The sequence below is a fragment of the Hyaena hyaena genome, unplaced genomic scaffold (genome assembly GCF_003009895.1).
Source record: "Hyaena hyaena isolate Hyena2069 unplaced genomic scaffold, ASM300989v1 scaffold_731, whole genome shotgun sequence".
Taxonomy (NCBI): Eukaryota; Metazoa; Chordata; class Mammalia; order Carnivora; family Hyaenidae; genus Hyaena; species Hyaena hyaena.
In genome coordinates, this window is record NW_024081360.1 from 429070 (window position 1) to 446964 (window position 17895).

General features: G+C 40.2%; 1 protein-coding gene across 1 annotated transcript in view; it reads left to right on the forward strand.

The window, feature by feature from the left end:
* The window catches only part of AFF3 (AF4/FMR2 family member 3), a gene marked incomplete at its 5' end in the record, with an annotated part of 440051 nt that overhangs the window by 416993 nt on the left and 5163 nt on the right, over positions 1-17895 (forward strand). The window contains 5 exons of the mRNA XM_039218000.1: positions 4989-5052; positions 7297-7433; positions 13249-13320; positions 15190-15283; positions 17785-17834. Of these exons, the coding sequence (XP_039073931.1) occupies positions 4989-5052; positions 7297-7433; positions 13249-13320; positions 15190-15283; positions 17785-17834 (417 nt within the window). The remainder of the gene's footprint in view (positions 1-4988; positions 5053-7296; positions 7434-13248; positions 13321-15189; positions 15284-17784; positions 17835-17895) is intronic.

Genomic DNA, 17895 nt, shown 5'->3' on the forward strand with positions numbered 1-17895 from the left:
TATGGGGTGTACAAGACACGATGAATGATCACCTGTGCTTCTGAGAAGCCAGGTTCTAGAGCCTCTGGGGTCCCAGCCAGAATCACGCTGATGGAAACAAAAACTGCATTTGAATCTTTGCTGCTTCAATGCAGTCTACCTGCTTCTTTCAAGAAGCACTCATAAAGCCAGCACTGCATGCCAGAGATGCTGACCCTGAAGTGCCCTCATCAGTAGTGCTCACTTCAGTGGATTAAAAGGAATTACAGGTTCCCCTGCTCGCTCTGAAGTAGAGCATTCCTATGAAACCATTTGTAAGCCAGAGTGGTGTAAAACGAAGAGTATCTCCAGTTTTCTGAGGGTTCACTTTGCATTACTTCACTTTAAGAAAGACCTACATTAGTACAGTAAGGCTTTCTTCAGAAGAGTGAAAATCTTCCTCAGATTCTCGAAAACCGTTTCTAATCTAGGTCTTTCATTAAAGGGAACTTTCAAAAAGCAGGGGGGGTGCCTGTACTTAATTTCTTATGTGTCCTTCTTTGTGAAGAAAGTACTTCAAAGCCAGGGACACAGTAACACCCATGGGGCTTATCAGATGACAAGTTGACAGGATATCAGATGATGAATTCATTTGGTATGCAGTTGCCTATTTGTCTCATTTGGACTTCATCTTCCCTAAGGAAATTATCCAGATTTCTGCTGTGCCAAGGAACCTGTTTGTTCAAACACATTGAGCTCCCATCCCTGCCAGTTTTCACAAAACAGGAGGCTCTGCTGAGGGGGGTGAGGGGCACATTTCACAGAGGTAGGAATTACAGGAAGAAGGCTGCCAGCCTCTCCATTGGAGACCATTCAACTCCATCTCAGCCACAGAACAGAACAAAAAGCAAGGTTGCTTTAATACTCCTCTGCCAGAAGAAATATCAGCATAGTTCAAACCCTGTTGCAGCCTCGGAACTAAGGTTGCATGCTTATAGAGGCGAGAGTGGGAGGGTGAGGAAAAGAAAGAAAACATTCTATTTGGATCAAGTATTCAGATTGTTTTTGTTGCAAAGAGCTCTTACAACAAAGATATACATGGCTAAGCCTTGGCTTTTAAAAAGATCACTCGCAAGCCCCATTTCTGAAAAGCCCAAGACACACAGTTACACATATGATATTTAATTGAACGTTTATTAGGTTGGCTCGTGTGTCATCACAAGATACCATCACTTTTAAAGAACAATATGAACAATGTTATTACTAAATGAAAAATGAAAAACTCTAGGCTATTCATGTAAAAAAAAAAAAAAAAACAAAGATTAGATCACAAATCTGTTGGAACACTGAGATAATTAGATTTTATTGTAGTACCTTGGCCAAGTTGTAGTCTGTAACTGCCACAATGGTGACAATTTTACTCTCCTCCTGACTGGGACATTGCTGTCAGAGTGATGCCTTCATCATAGCATGCATCCACCGCCCTGCTGGACAGTCTCCAGTGGCATCCCATTAGCCCCACTGCCTCTATAATGTTCTGATCTAGGAGTGTGGCACTAGAAATCACCTAAAAGGAGAAAATGAGCCAATCATCAAGCAATCTTCAGTGACTCAGTGTAGTGAGCCCTCTATTATATGCGAGGATGAGAATTGTGACTAATGTGTTTCTGGACAGCACATTTTTTTCAGCATCTCAGCTAGTGTCAGCTGCTGTGATAAAGTCAGAAAATCAGATGTATTACTTACCTGCGTACACTATTGTGAGAGTTTGTGACCCAGCCTCCATATCAGGTTTAAAAATACATTCATATGCTTCAGATGAAAACAATGTTAATTAAGGAACATATATTAGGAATCAAGAGGCACCACCATCCTTAAGGGTACCTTTGATGGCTAGTAACTAAGATGGCATAGCTTATTGCCAGGAGAATCCTTTCATGAAAATGAAATGCATTTGAAATGATGATCGGTTGGTGACAAGGTCTACAAAACTGGGCAAGAAAAAATTGACCAAACTCATATACTAGAGTGCAGAGCAGATAATGATGTGGAGAATTTCAAGTTGCCATGGAGACGTTCTCTGGCTCATTGGCTGTGATGTTGCACCCCATCAGAAGCCACCACTCTCTTCTAAGCTCAAGATGAATACAGTGCTATTCAAGGGGGATTCATGTACCTTCTATAATGTGCCTAAGACTATAGGGCGGGGAAGATCAAACATGTCCCAGCATAGTCCCTGCTGAAAATGTACCAGCTACAGTGCTGCCCACATGCAGTGACTGTCGCCATACAGCTTCGAAGGTAATGAAATGCCTAGACGCGTAGTATAAGTAAATGGTATCTAGGAAAGACCCATATGAGCATGGACCAGAGTTCCCAAGAAGGCCTAATGGCACAAGAATTTGAGGAAGAGGTAACATTTGGCTCATAGAAAGCACTCAGTGAATGTGCACTCAGTGAGCAGAATGTTCCAAGTGGGAGGAAAAGGATAAGCAGAGAATTTCTAAAACAGAGATGACAGGTAAGCAACACAGGGAGGAGACCACCCCTGGCCATGGCTGAGGGCCATGGTGAGTAAATAATACAGTTGAGGGGTTAGCAAGATCAGTGGGGGCCTGAACTGAGACTTGATCCTGGAGGATCTGGGGACTGACTTTAGGTCTGGAGTAGTATGGTGATTTAATGAAAGCCATGTATTACAAACACTGGTCAAGGGTTAAAGCTCAGAATAGATCAAAAGGGAGTAAAACGAGAGACCAAGAGAAATGATGAAAGCCTAGGCCTGGGTAGTGGATGTAGTCACTGTGAAAAGGAAGGATGTTTACAAGGATGCATGCACAGCATCTGATAACAGGTAAGAGAAATTGATGAGGTCCTTGGAACTCCTCTCCTGAGAAGCTCAGGAGTCAGGTCTGGGTCTGAGCTAGAGGTAGAGTCTAGTCATCTACACTGAGGCATTCCACAAAAGGATGAAAACAAATAATAATGCAGAGGATTTTTAGGGCCGTGAAATGATTCCCTATGATACTCTAATGGTGGATAAATGTCATTATACATTTGTTAAAACCCACAGAATGTGTGACACCAAGAACAAATTATAATGTAAACTATGTACTTGGGGCGATAATGATGGGTCAGTGTAGGTTCATTGATTGTAACAAATATCCCACCACTCTGGTGAAGCCTGTTAAGGTAGGTAAGGTAGGTAGACTGGTGGGAGAGGGGCACGAGGTATATGACAACTCTCTAAATTCTCTATACTTTCTACTCAGTTTCGCTGTGAACCTAAAACTGCTCTGAAAAATAGAGTTCATTAAAAAAACAAAGACAGCAACAACAAAATAATGTAAATTACCAGAACTGGAATCCAAGACCAGTATGCAGTGTGCATTCAAAGGTCAATGTGTGGACAAAGGGAAAACCACCATGTAAAGGTGAAAACCCATTCAAATGGAAGAAGTGTGAACATGTAGGAGATGAACTAGAGAAAGTAGAGCCTATAGGAGGAGTAGGGCCTTCCTATGACAGAACCTTTGGGTCCTACCTGCCGCAAAGATCCATCAAGATGAATGGAAGGTTTCAGGCCTGGGTGACAGAAAGATTGATAGAAGGCTGATGAGCCAAAGACAGGGAATTTAATTTTACACATTAAGGGACTTCTGCAGCTATGTTCCTCATTTCTTTGTTGGAAAAGTTAAATATTCCCAGCACATTATCACAAGAATGACAGTATTTTACAGGGAAATGAAAGATAGAAAACCAAGGTCCTTTTTGGCCTCTGTGATTTGTACTTGAGACTAATTGCTATGAAAAATAATAATTATTATTTGTTATGATCATGGTTTGTTTGATTGATTAAAACCATCAAAATGAGGGTAAAAGTTTGGGATTGCAATGTCATTGTCATTGTATGCATGGTTTTTCTAAGCATTTTGACCTGTACGGATAAAAGGATTCTCTGACCACTAATAGTGCGGTAAGGAAAAAGACCCATTAAAATCTCAGAGAAGAGGGTTCAGAATAAGCATATAACAATAGGTGAGTCAGTCCATGATTAATATCACTCCTTATTAGTCTTAACTCTCAATCAGGGAGTCCTGGCTTATATTGGATATTCATGAACAAGTCAACTTTGTTGATTATATAAAGACCCATAATATAAAAAAAGTTGATGCTGATGGCACCTAGACTATGTAGATTTTTAAAAATCTTTCAGACTAAGCATTTAAAGGTACTGTCTGATGAGTAGCTTCATGTAACTTGGGGTCATTACACACACTCAGATCAGTCTCTGTATTAATTACCTTCATCTCCCAGCAGAGTTAGTACTGGCCAGGGTTATTGCTTTAATAATGCACATGTCTGCTGTTAATGTTTACCAGCTAGCTAATCAGAACTCTAGAGAATACATGCCACGTTTGCATTGTTACAAGGTAGACATCATTTTACAATTAACTTCATTATAACTGGAACATAATCATACAGTATTACCTCTTTTCATGTTTCACTGTGAAGCCTTAAAATAATTAGATATAGATACACACACAAAACTGTAGGTGCCATTTATGCATATAAATAACAACTTAACCTTCATAAGAATACATAAATATATTCGCCCATACATATCTATGCAATTATTATGAGGTATATTTATGATCTTTATATTAAAAAGGGATTATTTTATACTAATACCATGTAAAATAAGATTTTTTTACTTGTTTTCTTAACCATGCAATAAGAAATCTGATTCACAAATTAGACCCTGGGGAACCATGTTAAAACCACTGTAAATGTAAACTGTCTGCATATATTGAATGTGTTTTGAATAGCTAATTGAAGAGAAAAATAATTGTGATACTTTACATACAGGCAGTAATTTGGGAATGCAAAAATGCTTGATTCCATATTAAACAGATTAAGCAAATTAAAATCCATTTTAAATTGTGATTAAAGTTTGAGCAAAAAGGAAAGAATATTTTTAAAAGATCTTGCACTTACACAATAATGACATTTAATATTCTCTCCTGTAGGCCACGCAGTGCAGATTATTTTATGCAGGAAGCTAAACGAATGAAGCATAAAGCAGATGCGATGGTAAGACCCTTTTCTTTCCAGATATGTTCTTCCAAATTATGTTTGTACTGCAGCTTCATCACCGGGGCAATATAGCTGGGGTAATTATAAAATCTATTACAAGGATGGCTGGGTCTGTTAAATGGAGAAATGTTTATATAATCAAGTGCTCATAGCCCAATAAATTATGACTTCAACCAATAATGTCTGACTGGGAGAAAGTCCCGGATAAATGAATATTTCAATTTAGTTCTAAGGTTTGAATAGTAACTAGAGGCAATGGAGTCAGTGGGTGGGTTTGCATTTTTCTCTCTTGTTAGCCTGGCCAACCCTTGGCTTGGTCCCAGGATCAAATCCCTTTTCAAAAGGACTCATGTTCTGCCTAGGTTATCTGCCAAAATTAATACTTCCTCGGAAACTGTACAACACAGAAACTATTATGCTGCACATAAGACCCTAAAGTCACCAAGATTTGATATTTTCCAAAAAAATAGCTTTTCTTTCTTGGATAGTCTCCTGTTTAGGAAAGCTTGAACCTTGTAGGCAAGAAATAGAAAACTTCTGGGTTTTTCTGAAAAAGACCACATGGTTGGTCCATCTTAAGGTCTCATCCAAAGAGACTTCCACCTGGTAATTCCAGTTCTGTTCCCCTCCAGCATTCCCAACTGAGACGAATAAAGCATTTCAGATGACCTTCAGGGTATTATTCCATGCTGAAGATGCTTACATCATAAATGTACCCCTCTCCCAGTGTCACTGATGTTGCCCCCCAAACATTTATTTGTTGGAAGATCACTGTCTAGGTACACTGATGTGCAAGGAAAATAGGCAGAGTTGTCAGAAAATAGACAAGGGAAGTGGGAGGTACACTTCTTGTCCTCACAACCCCATAGTCTGATGGAGAGTCCTGGTCACCTCAAGAAGCTGATGCATGATCGCCATCGCAGAAGAGCATGGAATTTTAAAGTGGAATGAAATCTTCTGCCTGAATCATCCAGGGTTTACCAGGAGTGTTCATTCTGTGTCATGTTATCCCACCTGACCTTTCCTATCAACATTCTGCTCCAGCCACACTGGTGCCGTCCCAGCCTCTGAGCACACCTCACTCATGCCAGCCGGTGGGACTTTTCAGCAGCAGAGCCTCACACACGTGTACACACACACACTCATTCACTCACAGCTACTCACACCTCCAGCTTCCTCCCCAAATCCAGCCAAACCATACCATTCCATCGTATGGCCATCTTCAGGTCTCCTCCCTGAGCCTCCCCAGCCTTTCTGCAGCCCAATGACTTGCTCCCTTCCTATCATCTCTTTGCATTGTACTCTCTGCTTTATATTTTGTTAGTTAATCACAAACTGCCTTGCACTTTGAACTATCTTGTGGATGCATGTTTTCTCTTTTCAAATTTATTCTAAGGAGCTTTTGTGTCAAGTGCATCCTGCACAGAACTGAATGCTGTGGAAAATACTTGTTGAATGAAATAACTTCCTTAATTTGAAAGCATTGCCAAGAAATATTTCTGTATAGCTTGTTAGGGTTATAAGCTATTTAAAAACTTGGTTTGCCAAAGAGGAAGTGTTTTGCTCTACATTGCAGTTTTATAAGGCATCCATTACTAATGAGAATTGTTTTTAGAGGCAAGACGTAGAATAGTAATTTGTGTAATTCTGTTCTGATTGATGAATGAGTATGTGAGAGCTAGGAAGAGTATATGCAATCGAAACTTAGAATACGCAATTATCACAGCAAGTAACAAAACATGTATATGGCACCAGGAACTTGATGTGTAAGTTCGGATTTGTGAGAACCTGAGAATATGAAGTTGATTCTTGCTTACCCTCAATGATGTGGCAAGAAATTAACATAAACTTAGACAACTTGAGATAACCCCCACACACACACATAATGTTTTATTTGGCATAGTGCAGAGGGACAGGAGTGAAGTTGCCAAGCACTTAGGGGTTAGAAAGAGGGAAATGGAAATTAGAACAACCATGTAGTTCTGAGCAATTCTGATTGGCAGCTCTTGCATAGATCTGGTATAATTCTGTATACAACCATTCACTCACTTACCCTAAACCAGTAGCAATTTGCAAAAATAACTAGAGAAGGAAGCATCCTATTTCTTTCTTCTCTGGGCTCCATTCACAGGGTTTTGGAACTCAGAAGTCGGGTTTCTCAAATAAAGCATATAGACTATGTGACAATGCCATTTTAAAAACTATACTTAAGGAAGACACTGTATTAACTCTGTTGATCAGGTGGAAAAGTTTGGAAAGGCTTTGAATTATGCCGAAGCAGCCTTGTCATTTATTGAGTGTGGAAATGCAATGGAACAAGGCCCAATGGAATCCAAATCTCCCTATACAATGTATTCGGAAACAGTAGAGCTCATCAGGTAAGCACAATGTCTTGCTGGGGGAGTGCAAGGGGTGAGGAATGTATGTCAATACTTTGAATACAGAGAAAAGAATGCCAGCCTGCACTATCAGCTACCAGGAACCAACGTTCATCCTCACAAAGAAGAACATAAGATTTTGCAAGGTGCTTTTACACACCCTGCCTCCTTTGCTCTCTTTGTGAGTGAGCAGGAAAGCCCCTTTAACCCATGATTGCCCCAGAAAGGAAGCTGAGTCCAAGTGAGATGTGACTTGCCTACTTCACCCAGCTGGGAAGTGGCAGATTTTGAACTAATTTCACACCTATGCTGCTTTTTCTTTTTTTAACCTGATTCAGGTTGGTATAATCTAAATCTAACTCCATCAGTAAATGATTCAGGAGTATTTAATGAGAGGAAAGAAGATTCGGGGTAGGGGGTGGGATTTCAGGAAAGGAAAGCCACCCTATCATATGGTGCCTCAGAGGCTGCTGATGTTATTTTGGTCTTAGACCTGAATGTGAGTACCATCCCCCACCTGGGTCGAGACACGTAATATGAGCAGTTGCAGGGTTTCTTTTTTTTTTTTCTTTTTCTTTTTTTTTAGATGCAGGGTTTCTGACATGGGCACATCAAGGGGTTGCATGGGAGACCCTTGTCTTCCATCATGGAGACCCAGAAAGGCACATCTTTAAATGTCTTTTTAGTGAACCATTAAGGAAATTTCATCCATAAGCCCTACTGAAAACCTTGTCATATAGTTTATGTCTCTAGTTGGTCAACTGCTTGGAAAAATATCTAATACCTATATGTGAAATTATTCTTCCTCAAAACTAAATTTAAGAGACTTTCTAATTCTGGAATTCTCTGCCACCTAAGATTAGATACTTTTAACATGCCCCACCATTCCCGATGAAAGATTTCTAGTCCCCTTGGGTTATAGCCCTTTTCATCTGGTATTTTATAAAGATACAACTTGGTATTTTATACCACTCTCCTTCAGTAACTAGGTTCTAGCCTTTGAAACTGTCACCGCAGCATTAGAGAATATATCCTCTTCAAAAAGCACCTCTTAAGAATGTTTTGGGGGCGCCTGGGTGGCTTAGTCGGTTAAGCGTCCGACTTTCGCTTAGGTCATGATCTCGCGGTTTGTGGGTTCGAGCCCCGCGTCGCGCTCTGTGCTGACTGCCAGCTCAGAGCCTGGAGCCTATTTCGGAGTCTGTGTCTCCCTCTCTCTCTGACCCTTCCCTGCTCATGCTGTCTCTCTCTCTCTCTCTTTCCTAGAAATAAATAAAAATATTTTAAAAAATTAAAAAAAAAAAAAAGAATGTTTTGAAAGTCAATACTATTCAGTCATTTTTCTTATTAAAATATTTCTACCACATCAATGTATTAGTGATTCCTTCATACTATTTGCATGGTATGTATGCTATTTTTGTCAGTGAAAAAAAGAAATCATCATAGTAAAATTACTCTATGAGACCCTAGATCCTCACATTCCTTCCTCAGAACAAGACACAGACTCAGATAACCGACAGGCACTCGGGGAAGAACATGATGAAAGTAGATGGACACAAAGTAGTAACGTGTCCTAGAATGTGAGTGCTTTGAGGAGGGAATTTGGAAGGGGTCTGATTTGTTCACTGATGTATCCCGAATCCTTGGAACAGTTCTTGAATACAGTATGTGCTCAATAAATATCTGAGGAGTGAACAAATAAGCAAGTCACACGGCCTATGGTGAACTCCAGTGTGCATGGCCCCCTTAAAGGCATTCAAATTTTTAAAAACAAACAAACCCAAACAACAATGAAAGCCTGATGGCAGTCAAATACACCTGGAGGTGCTGACGTGCTACACCTGCCCTGCACCATAGTTAAGACTCTGATGTGTTCTCTGATATAAGTATCATTGCATGATGGAGAACAAAACCTATTTTCTAGATAATTCAGACTGAGTAGAATCCTTTGAACTACTCAGAAAACTAAGATGAAAGAAATTTTTCTTATCTGAGTTAGAAAATAACTAATTTACTACTTAATATCTGCATGTTGCTGACCAAGCTTGAGACTCTCCTCCCCCATTGAGAGCCACTGGAGGCTGGGAGCACTGTCAAGGGGGGATTTCACCACAACTGTCCAGCTCAAGCTGTTCTCTTTGTCCCTGTAGGCAGGAGAATTCCTTTCTCCCCAAGGGATACCAAGTGACTGGGGACACTGGCAAGTGGAACCCTATACCACAAATCAAAATGGCACTACAAAGCCTCTGAAAATTAAATTGTAATTGGAACTACAGCCCAGAAGTAGGCCAGGACCTGCCAGCTAAACCTAAACAGGGTGACTTCCTTTTAAAAAAAAAAGGTTTCAATAGGACCCTGTCTTTCCTAACATAATAACCAAATGTCCAAGTTTCAGTGGTGGAGATGTTCTCATTCATAACCTTCCCAGGTATAATCTAAAGCCAGGCCCCGTACATGGGGCCCAGGGAGACAATGGGAAAAGAGGCAGGTTGGTAGGTGGCAGGTCTAATAAGAAAAGAGAATTTACATATAAGACTTCTCTTGGGTGGCCATAAAATTAATGGATCCCACCAATTCTTAAAGTTTATATGGAGGCCTTAGCTTCTGCACAGCAGAGGAAACAACCCACGAAACTAATAGGCAACCAACAGAATGGGAAAAGATAGTTGCAAATGACATATCAGATAAAGGGTTAATATCCAGAATCTATAAGGAACTCACCAAACTCCACACCCGAAAAACAAACAACCCAGTGGAGAAATGGGCAGAAGATATGAACAGACACTTCTCCAAAGAGGACATCCAGATGGCCAACAGACACATGAAACGATGCTCAGCATCCCTCCTCATCAGGGAAATACAAATCAAAACCACACTGAGATACCACCTCACGCCAGTCAGAGTGGCTAAAATGAGCAAATCAGAGAACTCTAGATGCTGGCGAGGATGTGGAGAAACGGGCACCCTCCTACACTGTTGGTGGGAATGTAAACTGGTACAGCCCCTCTGGAAAACAGTGTGGAGGTTCCTCAGGAAACTAACAATAGAACTCCCTTATGACCCAGCAATAGCACTGCTAGGAATTTACCCAAGGGATACAGAAATGCTGAGGCATAGGAGCACATGTACCCCAATGTTCATAGCAGCACTCTCCACAATAGCTAAAACATGGAAAGAGCCTAAGTGTCCATCAACAGATGAATGGATCAAGAAGATGTGGTTTATCTATACCATGGAATACTCCATGGCAATGAGAAACAATGAAATCTGGCCATGTGTAGCCACATGGATGGACCTTGAGGGTGTTATGCTGAGTCAAATAAGTCAGGCAGAGAAGGACAAATATCATATGTTTGCACGTATAGGAGGATTAGGAGGAACTTAACTGAGGAACAAGGGGGAGAAAAAGGGGGGAAATGGTGGGGGAAAGGGAGAGAGGCAAACCATGAGAGACTCTTGAATGCTGACAAAAACTGAGGACTGATGGATGTGGGGGGGAGGGGGGGATGGGCATGGAGGAGGGCACTTGTGGGGATGCGCACTGGGTGTTATGTGGAAACTAATTTGACAATAAACTATTTGTAAAAAAATATATACATATATATATATAATCAATATTTAAAAAAAAAAAAGTTTATATGGAGGCCTTAACTGAGTTCACTCAAGTATACTGTGATGGTGTACTTAACACCACACACTGTCTCAAGGGTGTGTCCTTGGAGCAGCCTCTGGGAGCAGAAAAGGCAACGAAACCCACATTTCAAGGAAAAGGGAGGAGATGAGGAGCCCTGATCATCCAGGTCCAGTTCACAGGTCAATTGGCAGTTACATCTTTTTGAAGACCTTCCCTAGCAAGACAACAGAGGATAGAATCAGTGAACTTGAGAACAGAAAATAGAATTTACCCAATCTTAGCAACAAAAAGAAAATAGACTGAAAAAAATATATGGAGCCTCAAGCACAGTGACAAAAGATCCAACACGTGTCTCATTGAAGTCTCAGGAGAGGAAGAGAGTGGGACTAAAAGAGTATTTGAAGAAGCAGTGGCTGAAATTTGCCCAATTTGGCAAAAGACAAACCTACAGGTAGAAGAAGCTGAGAAAAGTCCAAGTAGGATAAACCAAAGAAATGCATGCCAAGACACATCATAACTACATTTCTGAAAACTGAAAACAAAGAAAAAAAATCCTGAAGACAACCAGAGAGAGTTGTAGGGAACACCAGCTCGTATGACAGCAGACTTCTCATCTGAGACCATGGAGGCCAGAAAGGAGTGGCATGACATTTTTCAAGTACTGAAAGAAAAAATCCCATCAAAATGAATTTTAAATGCAGGGAAACTTCATTATGCAGGGATGACTAGGAAATGAAAATATTCTCAGATAAGTAAAACTAAAAGTATTTATTTTTAACCTATAAAGAGGGGCTAAAGGAAGTTCTTCAAACTAAAGCAGATGACAAATGAAGCAATATTGAAGTGTCAGGAAGGGTGGAAGAACAGAAATGTGGATACATGCAATAAACTATCCTCTTCATGAGTTTTATAAATCATACTCAGTGAATTTTTTTAAAAAACCTGTACTACCATCTGATACTCAAGACAGTGTTATTTAAAAGTGAGTAAAGGGGGGCGCCTGGGTGGCTTAGTCAGTTAAGCGTCCGACTTTCGCTTAGGTCATGATCTCGCGGTTCGTGGGTTCGAGCCCCGCGTCGGGCTCTGTGCTGACTGCCAGCTCAGAGCCTGGAGCCTGTTTCAGTCTGTGACTCCCTCTCTCTCTGACCCTCCCCTGCTCAGGCTGTCTCTCTCTCTCCTAGAAATAAATAAAAACATTAAAAAAATAAATAAATAAATAAAAGTGAGTAAAGGGACATAAATAGAAACAAAGTTTTCATGCTCCACTCAAAGTGGAGCATGTTAATACCCATGAATTGTGGTAAGTCACATACGTATATTGTAAATACCCAGAGCAACCACTAGGAAAAACCGTGCAGAGAGATATTCAGAGATACTACAAATCTGCATGTTGTAGACCTAGTATAATAACAGCATCATATCTTGAACAATGACCTTCACAAATACTATCCTTATAACAATGCTGTGTAATCAGTATTCATCATATTTTATCAGTAAGGAAATCGAGGCTTAATGACATTCGTTTGAGCTCTCACAACTAATAAGAGGCTGAACTGGAATTTGAACCCAGAACTCTGACTATTTCACCTATGTGTTCGCTCTCTCAAAGAGTCTGCAAATAACTTGGTATATGATTGGGAGAGTGGAATGGCCATAGTCTCCTTGATTAGAGAAATAAATGGGATTAAGTAAAGTTCAAAAGAGCCACCTTTTTTTGGACACTTACACAGTCATTGAAGTAAGAATTCCATAACAGTGAAAAAGGGGGCGAATGAATCCAAGCATCCACGTTAGTACAAGGAGTGAACATTTTTCTGGAGGTTGGTTTGGAAGGATTGCAGCCACTCGGCCACAAGTCAAAATTCATAAAAATGGACGTGTCCCTATATTCATGGATAATGCTTGAACTGGCATCACTCTCAACCACTAGTAGCATTTGAACTTGTGTTGTTAAAAGACAGAAAGTAGCTGGACAATCATAAAAGTCACTTTGTTCTAGTCATCACAGTAGTGTAATGCGCAGGGGAAATGAGGCAGCATCAGCTAGCTTTTAAGAAAGAATTAACAGCAAGTGCTATGAAATCTAAGTTTTAGGGCAAAGAGAACTTCCATCATAGAAGATGTTCTGTTGTTAACAAGAAAGCTTTTTTTTCCTTTGGCTTTTAATTTCTTTTTTTCCCCTAGGTATGCTATGAGACTAAAAACCCATTCAGGCCCTAATGCCACACCGGAGGACAAACAACTGGCTGCATTATGGTAAGTGTGGGATATCGACTTAAAATAGCCTCCACGGCCATGTGTATCTTCATTGGCAAACCAAGTGCTGAAATGCATACATTTTTCTAGTACCTTCTAACATGCAAAAACAAATGCAGTTCTGATGGTGGCTAGGGTGAACGCACACAATTTCTTGCTGCTCTACCAAGCATAATGTGAATTCGTGGTGGTTGAGAATCAATAGGTCCATTACACAGGATAATTTTTTCTGTGTATGTTTGTGTACATGAATGCATGCACAACTTTAAAGTCAGGTAGATCTGTGTTTTAATAATTTGAATGTGAACTGTGCCAAATGTAATTTCTCTTGTGTTTGACACTTTAGACACGATCAAAATAACCCATTAGTCCATTTACATGTGGGATTATTATGACTGAATCAGGATGGTGCCCTGAAGTTCTCAACACATCAAAGAAGCAGCTTATTTACACTGTAATAACAGAAGCATTTCTTTTAAACTGTTCACCAACATGTAATAGATTTTTTTTCTGTATCTGTAGTGACTACAATGATAATGATTATGTGAACATAATAATAGTAATTTTCCCCATTATATCTCCTTGGGACACCTCACCCCATTCTCCCAAATCATAAAACACATGTCTTGGTTCCTCTTGTTTAGAGATCCAACAATTTTTGCCCTCCAGTGGTTCATATTCTACTCTAGAACCTGATCTAGAGTAAGTCAGAGAACTGAGTCTCAAAAAAATAACAGCAACATTCACAGAAGAGAGGGTCTCAAGTAGTTTTGCATTAACACACCATCTGCAATTTGATATGCTCAGAAGACACTAGTAAGTTGTACTTGGTATATTGGGATTCTAGCATGTCAGCACCAGATCTGAGTTAGCAAATAACTGAGGGAAAAGCACCAAAGAAAAGAGGAGGGTAGGGGCGCCTGGGTGGCTTAGTCGGTTAAGCGTCCGACTTTTGCTTAGGTCATGATCTCACGGTTCGTGGGTTCGAGCCCCGCGTCGGGCTCTGTGCTGACTGCCGGCTCAGAGCCTGGAGCCTGTTTCAGTCTGTGACTCCCTCTCTCTCTGACCCTCCCCTGCTCATGTTGTCTCTCTCTCTCTCCTAGAAATAAATAAAACATTAAAAATATTTTTAAAAAAAAAAGAGGAGGGTATGTCTCTAGAAATGCTTTTTCTGTTCTTTTCAAATGTAAAGTTCCATTATTAGGATTAACAAATTAATGATGATTAATACCTAATATTATAGAAGATAGAACACAAAAATGTACATAATAAATGTAAAATAATAAAATAATGATACTCTCAGCGTTGAGATTTTACTGTTTGTAAAATATTCATATATATTAGTTTGAACTACTCATACAGTCCAGTAAAGTAGTTTAAAAGTGAAGGGAATACAAACAGGGGGAAGAGCCATTCTTTCCACAAAGCCAACGGTGCGGAAGTCCAGGGCACCACGGAAATTAGACTAAGGTAGCTCTGCCCTGAAATTCCCCCAGTGAGTTTCCCAGTGACTGGGAAAGCCCTATGCTCGCCCTCCCGCACTCCTCCCATGGAGAGAGACTGTCCTCTAGTGGTAGAAGAAGAAAACAGCCTGTCCCTTGGCCCCAACAAAGATGCAATAAAGCTATGACATAGTGGTAGATAGGTTTATGGAGTAACTCCTTGAAATTTTGAATTCTATCTTTTGAACCAAAGGAAGGTCAGATACTTTGCAGACATAAATGTAAGTTTAAAAATATTTCATATATATAATCATGATATAAATACTGAGTGCCTTAGAAAAACAAGAGGTTTTTTTTTTTTGTTTAAGTCTTGTTGGCAAAGGACACACTCATGCTTTCAGGGCCCATTTCTCTTTTTCTGCTGCAGTTACCGATGCCTGGCTCTCCTGTACTGGCGGATGTTTCGACTCAAAAGGGACCATGCTGTGAAGTACTCAAAAGCACTTATCGACTATTTCAAGGTACTTTCTGGCTAATGGGCAACGTTATTGGTTGTATCCACTGGTCTCGCTGTCATGGACATTTTTGAGGAGCCTGTAGAGTCCATGGCTTTGGGAGTAATACAGGAACCCTCTGATATCAACAGTAGCCCCCTTCATGACATACTTATGATGTTCAGGGCTCAAAGAATGGCCTTGAGAGTCCAGCTAATTTATCTCCCTGCCTTGTGTCTGAGTATTTGTATGGCCTCAAGAGAAAGAAAATCAGTGTTCTAGGAAATTCCTCTTTATAGCTAACAAATTCCTCATGTTCATTTAGAGCTTCTTCCTCCTAGAAGTAACTGCTTAGAAGTTTCTCACAGCTCTCTCCAGTAGCTAATTTAACTTTTAATAATCATAAAAAAACATCGTTTTAAATGATAAAAACTGGCTTGTTAGAACTCAGAGGCACTAGGACAGCAGCAGTGGGTAAATATAAGGGTAGGATTGGAAAACATGCTAATTTTTGCCTATCTTAGGAAATGAAATCATTTTCATTGGGAGAACAAAAAAGAAAACCTCTGATGTACTTGTGCAGTAGGCATGAAGTTGTAATTCATCTGAGATTTCTAGGCCTCTTTGCTGTACATTTGTCTATAGAAACAAGAAATTATAGCATTTCCACCTCCACCAACCCCATGTCAGATACACCATCATTTTAGATCTTTTAACCCCCAGTCTTAACTTCTTAGAGATCATCTCAGATGACCAGGCTATGTTGAAGGTTCTGTGGGCTATGACCAGCATGCCACCTCCTTTCTGGCCATATGTGTAAAGTAACCAGGTGCTGAAGCAAGGAGGTAACTGTTTTGATGCATTGAACATTCTGTATCATAATGACAAGAACAGACACTAAGCCTATTCCTTTACTTTGAGGGCCTACGATCAAGAGAAGTGGTTTCCAGAAAGTCAGAATCTAAGAGCTAATACTAAAAAGCACTATTACAGTAAAAAAAAAAAAAAAAAAAAAAAAAAAATCTCGAATAAAAAAGGAATCTGAACTCTGTAAGCCACAGAGGTTACAACAGAACTTTTAATTCTTAGCCTATGTATGCCATCTATGAATATGTACAGAATGGACAAAAAACACAACTTAAACATCACAGTTTCCTCTCCAGGGGTCATTGGTAACTATCCTTTATCAAAGCCATTTAAATGCCTTTAAGTGTAAAGTTCAGAGATTGTGAGGGCGCCTCAGTTGGTTGAGCATCAGACTTTGGCTCAGGAGATGATCTCTCAGCTTGGGGGTTCAAGCCCCACCTCAGGCTTTGTGTTGACAGCCTGCTTCAGATTCTCTGTCTCTCAGTCTCTCTGCCCCTTCCCTGCTTATGCTCTCTCTCTCTCCCAAAAATAATCACTAAAAAAAGATTTTTAAATTCAGAGATTATGAAACCTTCAGGTGGCAATGATAATTTGTCCACAGACAGTATGTTTTATCAATACAGAGCTGCCTGTGAAAAAAGGACTTGATTCCCACTCATGCTTTTAGTCACAGGGCTTACAGGTAGTAAAAGAGGCATGAAGGCAAAAGCAGAATTGCCACCTGTAAGGCCATTTCTTACCATTCTGGTAACACCTCCGCTAAAAATTAAGAGTCACTCACACTTCATAAAGTCCTTTTTAACCAAAAGAAACACCTTGTCTCTGGGGAACCAGGCTGAGGCTCTTTTCTTCTCTCTGGAAGGCAAAATTCACATCAGTATCATAAAGACCATTTTTTTCCTTAATAGTCCCATAGACTTATGTCCAAGAACGCATTATCAGGCTCTCAGAGAGGAAATCTTTCTATACATTGAGCAGCATTTCTTGCCAAAGGCAAAGCTTCTTTTCAATGCCTGATGAAAACAACTGGCTCATGTAACATAACATCCTAAATCAAAATATTCAGATAAGTCAGTTTTTGAATACTCTGTGAAGGACATATATTTTAATCTGTTCTTTTAGAAAACTTCAACAGCAATTTCCTTTAAGAGAAATACTTCTAAACTTCACTAGTCAAGACAACAGAGTCTGATGTCTCATATATTTGCGGGCATTAAATGTATAGCAGTAGTTTCTGCAGATATGCCTTACATTTAAATATAAGGTGTTCCCCATGGGTGTGGTAGGGGGAAGGTGTGATCCTGCTCTTTTTTCCTTTTTAGAAAAATTTAGCTAGTTAAAAAAACTTAGGCTGGCTCAGGATTCAGTGGACCCTCAGGCTTATGATTTGGTGCATGAAAACCCAGACTGCGGGGTGAGCTAGCTCTTCACCGTAGCCCACTGCAGACGCCTGCAGGCCATGCAGCTGCCCCCCACCAGCTTCCAGAAAAGAAACCAGTAGCCTAGTAATTGTAACTTCCCAGATCCAATTTCTGCGAATCTTCATTTTATCTGCAGTGTCTGCCATTACTTCTCTCAACGGTCACCTGAGAACATGTTATTGTCAGCTGTTTAAACTTAAACAGATGGTACTCACTGTCAACGTTTTTCTTTTCCTGCAGAATTCATCTAAAGCTGCCCAAGCCCCGTCTCCATGGGGAGCCAGTGGAAAGTAAGTTCATTTCTCCCAAATAAAGGTGATAAATGAGGCACTGCATGATGCTGGGCCGTGT